This window comes from Zeus faber (genome assembly GCF_960531495.2).
Source record: "Zeus faber genome assembly, chromosome: 22".
In the NCBI taxonomy this organism is placed as follows: Eukaryota; Metazoa; Chordata; class Actinopteri; order Zeiformes; family Zeidae; genus Zeus; species Zeus faber.
The window spans coordinates 7,653,146-7,664,206 of NC_137209.1; the positions used below are offsets into that span (position 1 = coordinate 7,653,146).

Here is an 11,061-nt window from a genome sequence, read left to right on the forward strand (position 1 = left end):
GAAGTAAGAGGGAGTTGGAGGGGAGGGAGGGAGAGGGAGGAAGGGGGAGAGGAGAGTAGAGAGAGAGAGAGGGAGGGAGAGAGAGAGAGAGGGGGGGGTGGAGGGAGGGATGTAGTGATAGACTCTTCCCTCCTCCTCCTCCGCTGCTCCGGCTCAGTCTCCAGGAGGATGCGGAGCGGAGCTCTCGTCTCCTACCGCGGCGTCCGTCGCACCGTCTCCGGGGAATGAGTCCTCCCGGCCCGGATCACCTCTGATGGGCGTCCCCGCCGTGCGTGCAGCTTCTCCCGGAGGATCGACGCTCGGACATCTCCCAAATGAAGCGAATGAATGTGAGCAGCAGCGGCAGCGGCAGCGGCAGCGGCAGCGGCAGCGGCGGCGAGAAGTGCGGTGTTGTCCTCCTCCCCCTCAGCATCAGCATCATTCCTACTCCTCTCCATCACCCTTTCGCAGAGGAAACACCATCTAGTGTCACAGTGGACTAAAACTAAAAAAAAAAAAACTACAAAAAAAAAAAAAAAAAACTAAAAAGAAAAACTTTCCCCTTCCCTTGCTCTGTTGGGTGTGGTATTTCTGTTTTCGTTTTATTTTTGTTCGTTTGGTTTCCCAATATTTTAAAAGAACGTCTTTCGGGATCAGACCAACTCCCGGGAAACCTGCGCGTCTCCACATCACCTCCACCTCCCTCCCCACCTCCAGGCGGAATAACCCTCCATCCACCGGTTATTCGCAGCTTCACCCTCCCCGCTCTGCAAGCATCTTCTCCGGGGTGGGACTCTGACCGATGCTTGCTCTGCCCGTCATGTTGACTTGTTGTGTATGTTTTTTCGTTGTTGTGTTTATGTTTGCATGCATGCTTTTGTGCCTCTGTGTACGTGACGCATGCGACATGGCTGTGCGTAAAATCCAATTTTCTATTATTATCATTATTATATTACTATGTTACTATGATGAATGCATGAATCTCTCATAAACGCATGTGATTTCGTCACTACATCCCTGCACTTGAAAAAAAACTTGAATGCGTTTTTGTAGACTATATGGACAATATAGTACGATATTTTATACTGTATACTATATTATATACTGCATACTATATTATATACTGTATACCATATTATATACTGTATACTTTATTATATTATATACTGTAAATCATATTATATACTGTATATTACATTATATACTGTATACCATATTCGATACTGTATACTATATTATATTATATACTGTGTTCTATATTATATTATATACTATAAACCAAATTCCATACTGTATACTTTATGTTATACTGTATACCATTTTCCATACTGTATACTTTATGTTATACTGTATACCATTTTCCATACTGTATACTATATTATATACTGTATACCATATTCTATACTGTATACTATATTATATACTCTATACCATATTATATACTTGTATGCCAAATTATGTACTGTATACTAAATGGTTAATATGGAGCAGTTTGCGCGTAAACGTGCATATCTGCCCATATGTAAAGTGTGCGCCCTTGGTTAACGCGTGCCATCTGCGTGCGTGCGTGCGTGCGTGCGTGCGTGCGTGTGTGTGTGTGTGTGTGTGTGTGTGTGTGTGTGTGTGTGTGTGCGTGCGTGCGTGTGCGTGCGTGCGTGTGTGCAGCCACGCTGGAAGTCGGCCCCCATGTGGCCCTCGGGAGTGGGAAGCAGGCAGCAGTGCCCGCGGGAGTCGGCGCTCCGCCGGGCGGCGATCAGCGGCAACGTCCTGGCGCTGCCGCCGCACCACGTCCCCACCGGCCGCAGCGTCAGGGTCTTCATCTGCTCTAACCCCGACGGTAAGACCCTGGTCCCCCTCCCCGGACCCCAACGCACGTGAAATGTAAAATAAAACGTCATGTCGGTGTTACTTAAAGACACCAAATAAAATGTGCAATAACACATCACAGAACATATGTCACATAATGACGCATAATGAGCTATAATGTCACAAAACATGGCGTGTAAGGACATGATACAACGACCGTATCTGGTACAACTCCATGTGTTTTTTTTTTACTTCCAGTGGATTAGGGCGGTGGTTCTCAACGGGTGGTCCGGACCCCTCAGGGGTCCTTCAAGAGGCTCCAGGGGGTCCCCCGGAAAATGATTCATAGTTAATCCTCAACGTTATTTCATGCATTTGAGGCACGAAATAACTGTAGCTGAGGCGCACCATCCACGGCTATGTTCCTGAATATATTTTCCATTACCAGATCTCTGCTTTCGAGACGAGGACAGACATTGATCCACCCCGCCCCGCCCCCCCCCAAAATAACACAACGGCCACAAATAACCCAGAGAGAAAACACTGTTAGACTGTTGACGGGTGTTAAATCGTGGGATTTCGATTGCTCCAATACTGAGGATAGGTCTGACTTCGCTGGTGTTTTTTGGTTGTAAGGTGTGTCCACCTCCATCCGAGGCTTAAATCACTCATACGGGACGTCGTTCCACTGCAACGTTTTTGGTGCAACATATCCGTCGTAGTGATTGCCATCCTGTTGGCTGTCGTTTAAATGGCAATTAGAGCGACATTTGTGCAATGTTGAGCACAAATCGACATATTGCTCTGGAGTCGCGGTACAAAGCGAGCGCGAGTCGGTGTAGGGTGGTGAAGGCGGGCACCCAGTTTGCAACTCCCGGATTTGAATCCGCCCCTTGGGCAAAGGGAGGGGGGATAAAAATAGGCTCGCTAAAAGTGGAGTAAACAAGACGAGGGGGAAGTTGAGCAGGATGGAGAGCGAGTGGAGGAGGGCGGTGGAGTGTTTGGACGAAAAATAATAATTATAATAATAATACAATTAATAATAATAAAAAAACATTGGCGCCATTTGAATCCGTTCACCGAGACAAATTCAAATGCTTTCCTTCTCCCGAAGGTATTTGGGGTTTATTCCGGGGCGTGGGTGGGGGTCGCGGCTCCGTCCCACCACCTGTAGACCCGGGGTAGTTTGCCTGTCTGCACGTCGCCGGGGGCAGTGATGATTCCAGGAGGGGTTTCCTCGCACCGCTGCTACAAATGGACAAGCACACACGCACACACACACACACACACACACACACACACACACACACACTTGCAGACGTCACATGTGTGAAAATAGAAACCAAAGAACGAAAAAGAGCTGTGAAGGGAAATATACATGCAAAAGCAAAGGAAAGAAAGAGACACAGAAAGCTCGACGGGCAAAGCTTAAAAGTGAAAGTCTGTGAGAAGAGAAGGGGGATGGAGAACATGAGGGAGACGCCTAGACAAACAAAAAGCACAATCCCGAGAGAAAACCCCCACGGGTAACACAGGGGGAGTGCAAAATATGAGTCAGGAAGAGACGCGTGGACGCGGTCAGCCAATCAGAAGCTCCGCTGACCATGGTGGCACGAACTGAAACCCTGAACCCACGCACCCACGGAGTTGAGATAGCGCCTCACCGGCTGCCTACCCTGAGTCGGACAGGCGGGAAGAAGCGGCTTTCGGAAGACTTACCAAAACTTTGTTTGGTAAGAAAGTTCCATCAAGCCAAACTGCTCTTCCGTGTCCGGAAAAGCCTCAACCACAAATCATATATATTTGTTTCTCTTCCACCGGGGGGGGGGGGGGGTTCCCTCCAGCCTGCTCCCCTCCTTGATTCTCCAATCTCCTCAGAGGGGAACTTTCAATGCGTCTCGCCGACACCGCCCCAACCTCTGTTTTCCCCAGAGAGCCACCGTAATAGAGAGAACACATCCGCCCAGGGAGGAGTGGACGGCGACGATTCCAACGGAACGTGATATTCCGAAGCCTATGATATTTAAGTCGAATGTGAATTGATTGTATTTCCCCCCCCCCCCCCCGCGGCGTGGCGGCGGCTCCGCCCTCATCGGCGCCGCTTTCCCCCCCCGGGTTGAACAGGGACGTTGTGCGCAGCGGGCGTCGTCGCGGTGTCGATTGTCGGAACGGCCTCCGGGTCAGAGCCCGCGCGGCGCGGCGGTCGACGGGGCTCTGTTTCCCCCGCCGCAATTCGAGAACAATGCCGGTGTCCGCGACCAAGGTGAGGCGCTCGGCTGCCGGCGGCCGGAGTCTCGGGAGGCACTCGGCAGTTTGGCGATTGGGTCTGTTGTTGTTGGTGTCGCCTGAGACTAAACCAGGCCCCGTGCCGTGGATGTTGAGCTGCCATCTTCGAGATCTTAAAAGAATCGGGAGGAAATCTCCTGTATTTTGAGTGTGAATTCCAGGTTTTTTTTCGTTTCGTTTTTTTTTTTTTGAACTGCGGAGGAAATGTGACATCACTTCTCTGAGAGACTTCCACGCAACCGTTGTGTCAGCGGGGTGATAGCGTTGCACCAAAGTGCGCCGCCCCACTTTTCTCCTGACACGGGAGTGTGGGCGAGGGCGAATACGAAAGCCGTCACATCCGCACCGCCGCGATGTCACCTTGATTCATTTATCCCCTTTGTGAGCCGGCGACGGGCGCTGCGCTTTGATCTGCGGCGCGGCGCTCGCGGCTCTGTGTGCAGTTCCGAGTCCGGGGAAGTGCTCGCGGCTCTTCTTTCGGGGGGGGGGGGGGTTTCTCTCGACTGCTGTTGTGGGCGGTTTGCGACTCGGAAGCGCGTCTTCTTCGGGGGTTTTCACCCGCTCGCGACGTTTTATCTCGGAATATATTGACCCGTATTTCGACGGCCCCATCCAAACAACACATTATAGGGGATTTGCCGTCACGTTAATGAATCAACGGGATTTTTTTGGGGGTGGGGGGCTCAGCTGGGCGGCCGCGTCGGTGTGTGTGCACGTGCGAGGGTGTGTGTCGGCGGGGGGGGGGTGCGGTCGATCAATTAAAAGCACCGCTATCTCCTTCTGTCAGTTGCCAGACGGCAGCAACACGGTAGAGAGCAGCCAAGAGCAGTTAATGTGTGTGTGTGTAACACTATTAGAAGGAATCCATTACCGCTATGGCTGGAGCGTTGTTCACCTGTGAGCTTCCGGCCTCGCCGACGCTCCGGCTCTTTGGAGTCGTTAGCGCACGAGGCCCAGGAGATGCTCTGCATGAAATCATCAGCTGGCCCTCCAGCGCACGGCGCGTCGCAATCCCGGCAGCCGCCGCCGCCGAGACCTCCAGGTATATTTAATTTCATCCCAATTATCCCCCCGTGCCCCCGTGCACTTTATTACCTTCCTTTCGAGCCCGTCTTGAGGCCGGGCTTTTCAAAGACCTTCAACAGAAAAACCTTTCCAGACACGCTCCTATCTCTCTCTCTTTGTCGCTCTTTGTCACTCTCTCGCTCTCTCTCTCTCTCTCTCTCTCTCTGTCGCTCTCTCACTCTTCCTAATTGCTCCATCCGTCTTTCCAACTAGAATATTGGGGCTTGAGCTGTGACTCATGTTATGAGCCACTTTCAGCCGTTTAAATCTATTGGGCCCCAAAGACAACTCGGGTCGCCCGGCAAACCCTTCCCTTTGTATTTCTTTGTTCCACTTCAGCTCCGGCAACGAGGTGGAGGCGGGGCGAGTTGGGCGGAGGGGCGGGGTGGTTGGAGTGCTGGAAGGGTCGGAGCCGTTTCACAAATCGCCGGGCGAGGGTTTGGACGGGGGCCGAATTCTGCGACGTGTGAAGTTTGACGACGACCCCCCCTCCTTGATTCTCCTTTCGTCCTCCTTCTTCCACTTTGATCCCCCCCCCCCTCTCCTCCCCTCCTCCTTCCGTCCTCCTGAGGGTGGAGGGACGGTGCTGCCGACCTGCTTGGCAGCGCCTGCCGGTCACGTCTCGGAGCTCCCCGGAGAGCCTTTTATTTATTTTTTTTTACAGCCCAGCTACATCCACTCCGGCCCCCGCCGGGCTCCGCCCCTGTCGCACTCGCCTCGCAAACTCCCTGAACTGGTTGGGAACGATGGCATTCTGCCGGCAAAAAGAGCCACTTCACACCCTTTGAAAGCGAGGAACGTAAACGATGTGAATCCCTCATCACTTGGAGAGATTCTCGGTAGTCAGAGAGCACCATACTAATTATTCATTTGCTGGCTTCAAACTCCGACGCCTCCTCAGACATGTTCCACTTTTTTGTTGGCCCGGAACTTATGGTGGGCTTATTCTGAAAGTTTGCGGTTGTTATTGGTATGAATCGGTATAATATTGTCTTAATCTACTCAAACATACCTGTAAAAGTCCGGTAGTTAATTCTAAAGCTTTTTAGAAGTCTAGCTATGGTGTACTAGTCATTTAGGAAGAGCGTTGTTTTCAGATGTGGTCCCCTGAACGCGTGAATGAAGTCATAGCCCGAGCGCCGGAGAACATGTCGCTTCCGTTTACATCCAGGGGCCGAACCGTCGCCATCTGCCGCGGCGCGCTGCAGGTTTTCGTCATAACGCGTGACATCTAACTTCCCAGGCTGCCTCGCCGTCCTCCCCCTCGTTCCGGCTCAGCGACGCTCCGGTGACGGGCAGGTCTCCCTGCAAACATCTGGCCCCGGTGTGGATGGGTGAATTGCACGGCCGCAGTCGGCCCGTAGCGTGCCCCCTCGCCCTTCGGGCGTTCTCTTTCTCTGTCCGCGCCATTGCTGATCTTGACGCACGCGTTACGGAATTCTGGTTAATTGCTGACGCTTTGCTCCCCCGGCTTGACCTATTTTCATCTTGTTTTTATACATGCGTGGTATCTATCAGGCCCGTGCAGAGACGTTAAGAGGAGCTGGTACTCAACAACGAAATAAAGAAAAGGGCACATGGAACGAGCCCCGGTTCGGGCCGTTTCTCCGCTCTAGGCAATCTGTCGATGGGGCTTATAATGGCACTTTATCTATCAATAGAATGGGTGAGATCGATAGTACCATAATTACATGAATAGTCACTCAACACAAATTAAATGGCAGCTGGTGGAATGTAGGTTTTGCTAACTACCGACTTGACCGCGGTGCAGGGAAACAGGGAAACGTTTGGTCGCGCTGACGATAGGAATGTCGTGGGAGTCCTTTTAGTTATCATTGGGCCGCGCCTTACCGACCGTTGGGTGTGATCCCTTCCAGAATGGCCGTATCGAAAAAACATGGCAACGTCGACAAGGGGACCCTTTCCGTATCTTTCTTATTGAATTATTCACAAAGGTTAATAACCCCTGCGTAAAGCAGACATGAATGGGAAAACGTAATCAGAAACAGGGCGTTTCTGATCAGGAAAGGCACGGCGCTGACCCCGAAGGCTGGGCGGCGTTTCAGTGCCTTGCTCCAGGAGCCTTGGGTGGGGCGGATTCTTGCAGAAGGGGCGGGGGTTAGAACCCAGGCTCTTCCGGGCTTCTACCCAGACCAGTGGCCTGTTAGATGTGTTCTATCAGGGGACATCCAATGGACCAGGCCTGGACCGTCTTGTTGTGGGACGCTGTGCTACTCGCTCGGATAATTGTCTCTTTAGACACATTCCGTGTCTCCCATTCGCTCATGTTCATACTCATTACCTCACCCCCTCTCTCGCCCTCTCCATTCCTCTCCCACACTCTCTCCGTCATTACCCCTCTGCTCTCGCTCTCTTTACCTCCACCCGCCTTTCCCTCACCCGTCCTGGCCTCTCTCCCCCTCTTAATCTCTCCGCCACTCTCTCTCTCTCTCTCTCCCACTCCCTCCCTCTCTCTCTCTCTCTCTCTCATTCCGTGTCTCTCGTTCGCTTTACTCCCTCGCCCTCTCCTCGCTCTCTCCCTGTCTCTCTCTCGCGGTGCATACCAAGCATCTCTGGAGCGTTGCTTGGTGAACCGTGCCGAGGCTGATTGCTCTCTCTCTCTTTCGCTCTCTCTCTCTCTCTCTCTCTCTCTCTCTCCCTCGCTCTCTCTCTTCAAGGCTTCAGATACGAGCCTCAGAAATCAGAGAGGACAATCGCAGAGCGGCCGCCATCCGGCAGCGGGGAAATACAGGGTCTGGGTTAAAAAACCTAACCGCCACGGCTTCCGCGTGGAAATCCTATTTATTGTTTTTCGTCCCGGCGTTGCCCTGCGGTGGCTTCTCGTAGTGAATTAACACTGTCCTTATCTGTGATTTTGTGCTTCTGTATTTTCTTCTTATCATGCCCTTGTAGGCCCTGAGGACTGGGTGATTTTGATCAAATCTTTGTAGCAGGCCCGCTTCCCCGGTTCAGGCGGAATGACGGTTTGAGACGCAGGTTGGGCTGGAGGTTTGCCGGCACTGCGGGTTTTATTGGGGACAGTTCGGCATAAAGCGCTCCGGCGTGGAGGTCATAAAAAAAAGCAAAAAAAAAAAACGGTGAAACGAAGCAGACACAGAAACCTCCGGCTCCTTTTACCGGTGCCCGTTGCGGAGCGCTCGGTTGGAGGGGGCGCACCCCCGCGATCCCTGCTCAGTGGCTCTCCACGCCAAAAGACAAACAGACCCACGGGAAACGTCCCAGCTGCCGTGACCGGCCAGCCGGCTCAACCACGCACAGCTGCGCCGGAGCGCCGGTCGGCCGGGCTGACTTCCCCCGTCGCCTCGAGTCCGCCGCAATCTTATATCACGCAAAGATATTTATACGCAAGGAATATTTGAGAAATCATCCTCATCGGAACGGCTAGAGCGGTGCATGAAGTTCGTTTATATCCCATATCCTAGATCTAGTCTCATATCAGGACGTCGATATCATATTTATGTATCGCCCAGCTCTATATATTATGTCTCGGATGCTCCCTTCATGTGTAGAACCAGAGAGGCTGAGAGAAGCAGGGGGTGGAGTGGAGGAGGGGGAGGGGGAGGGCGGAGGAGGGGGTTCTGTTATCTGTTCAATTGACTGGCCATGTTTCTCCCCAGGGGAGACAGTTTGAGAGAAAAAGAGAGAGAGGGCAGGGATGGAGGAGGGTTGGAGGAGGGAGGGAGGAGGGATGGAGGGAGGGTATTGGGAGGGGGGTCAGTGAGAATGAAGTCACAGGGAGGAAAAAGAGGAAGGACAGAAAGAGAAAGGGAGAAATGTTGATCTTGTTACCAGGGCAGGTAGGTGGAGGCGCACGGATAAATTCCCTTTTCCACGCACACACACACACACACACACACACACACACACACACACACACACACAGTATTCACCCTGATCTGCCTCTCCCTTCACAATAGACCACTGAGAAAAATAAATGTTTTCATTTCACTCTGATTCTCCGTAAGTGCTGCTGCTTTGTCTGCTGAGTGGAGACGCACAGACGCAACACCCCGCCCCGTCCACAACACACACACACATTCACACGCACACACACACACACACACACGTATACACAAACGCACACCTAGCCTATTAACATCCAGCTGCCATATCTCATCGTACCTGTGTACAAACCGGCCGACTTGACATTCCCGACACAGGGACGTCGCGCGGTGTCAAGCCGCTTCAACACTTCGAGCGCCGGGGAAGGAGGTTCAGATGTTTCTACACTCGCTACGCACATAACAAGCATTCGGTAAAAACACCGGCCGCAGCCACGAAAAAAAACCCCAAAAACGCAGCCTCAATCGAGTCGCCGACAAATGAAATCCCCGAGACGAGAATCCCCGCTCGTCGGCGGCCGCCGTTTGCAGATGAAGCAAACGGCGGCCGCCGACGGGTTTCTGGGTTTGACATTTTACTCCCGCTAGCTCGGAGCGGGATTGGTGTATGGTCGCTGCCTCAAGCCTTACTAAAGATAGATGGAGGGAAGGACTTGTCAGACCCAATTTGTGCCTGCTTTTAGTCATGCTGCGTATAACATGGTTAGGAGCTGGGAGGTTGTTTGTGCGCCGGGCGCTGTGCGCATGTGTATGTGCATATGTGTGTGTGTGTGTGTGTGTGTGTGTGTGTGTGTGTGTGTGTGTGTGTGTGTGTGTGTGTGTCTGTGTGTGCACGTGCGCGACGGCCTGTGACTCCGCGGCCCGGTCGTCCCACGGGCCTGCGCCGCGCCCGTTCTGTTCTTGACTGCCGTCCACACCAAAGAGAGAGAAAGGGACTGGCCCTGTCCGACTAGATTACCGTAACCATTTGGAAGACAGTGGAGAGAAAAAAGGGGCGGGTGGAGGAGGAGGAGGAGGAGGAGGGAGAGGAAAATGGGACACCACAACAAGGGTGGCTATGGGCCTTTCACTACGGGACGCTCGGGCCCTGTTCAGACCTAGTACTGTCGATCCAGATTGTATCCAGACTGTGTCTAGATCCAGCTGAGGCCGCTCATGGCTCACACCCATGTCTTGAGAATGCGTCTCAACGAGTCTTGGGTGGACCGCCACTGTCTGGATATTCCTCGTATTTCACCCGGTTCCAATACTGTATGAATCATGGACAAAGCGGCCACGCAAGCCAGTACTGAAACCACATCGATCCGTTTTGCTATTTAGGTCTCCGTGTCGCGATCACGAGCCCGTATACCTGCTTAAATAGTTGATGAGGCGGTCTTCCGATGCGGCTGGGTTTACACGTGCGTTCGTACACATGTGGCCCCGTGCATCCCTGACCACCTCCCAACGTGGCCTGAGCCCTCGGGTCACTGTGCGTCCTCAATGGATTGAGAGCTGTCCGCTGGGCCTCTGAGCGTCAGCTATGGCCACGGCCCGTTTGTACATCAAACAATGAGAGGATTCAGGAGTAGCCTATGATTTATGATTTTGGGTTTCTGGAAAAAAAAAAAAAAGGGGGAGGAATGCCTTGGATACCTTGTCGACAGTTTGGACGTGTAGCTCTACAGCGTTTGACCAGCTGCAAGGTGATTATGTACCCCTCATTGTATTTGCCGTTAACTCTGACTCTCATTTTCTTCAATATTTAATTTCTTACAAATATTTGGACACGTATCTGGTATTATAAGTACTTTGAAGACTAGATGAGCTTTCCAAAGTAGTCTTAAGAGGTTCACTGTGAGGATGGCCTTGTACTAACGTGATAAAGGAAATTTTCCTTGCAAAGGGAAGCTTTAAGGGAAGGCGGTTATTTTACAGCCTGCACTGTATTTTAAATATCAAAAACTGTTATCAGCGTCGGCAAGTCTCCAGCGTTATCCAGGCTTAGCCATCCAAAAGGGTAGCGCTGCCAATTTCTTAGAAATCGCAAATCCGTCTTCAAAGTCATGATTATAACGCCTGA

General features: G+C 52.1%; 1 protein-coding gene across 1 annotated transcript in view; it reads left to right on the top strand.

Moving 5' to 3' along the window:
- Positions 1–314: 314 nt before the first annotated feature.
- The window catches only part of LOC307246889 (NACHT and WD repeat domain-containing protein 2-like), a gene marked incomplete at both ends in the record, with an annotated part of 40,635 nt that continues 29,888 nt past the window's right edge, over positions 315–11,061 (top strand). The window contains 2 exons of the mRNA XM_080022928.1: positions 315–329; positions 1,645–1,816. Coding sequence (XP_079879054.1) covers positions 315–329; positions 1,645–1,816 — 187 coding nt within the window. The remainder of the gene's footprint in view (positions 330–1,644; positions 1,817–11,061) is intronic.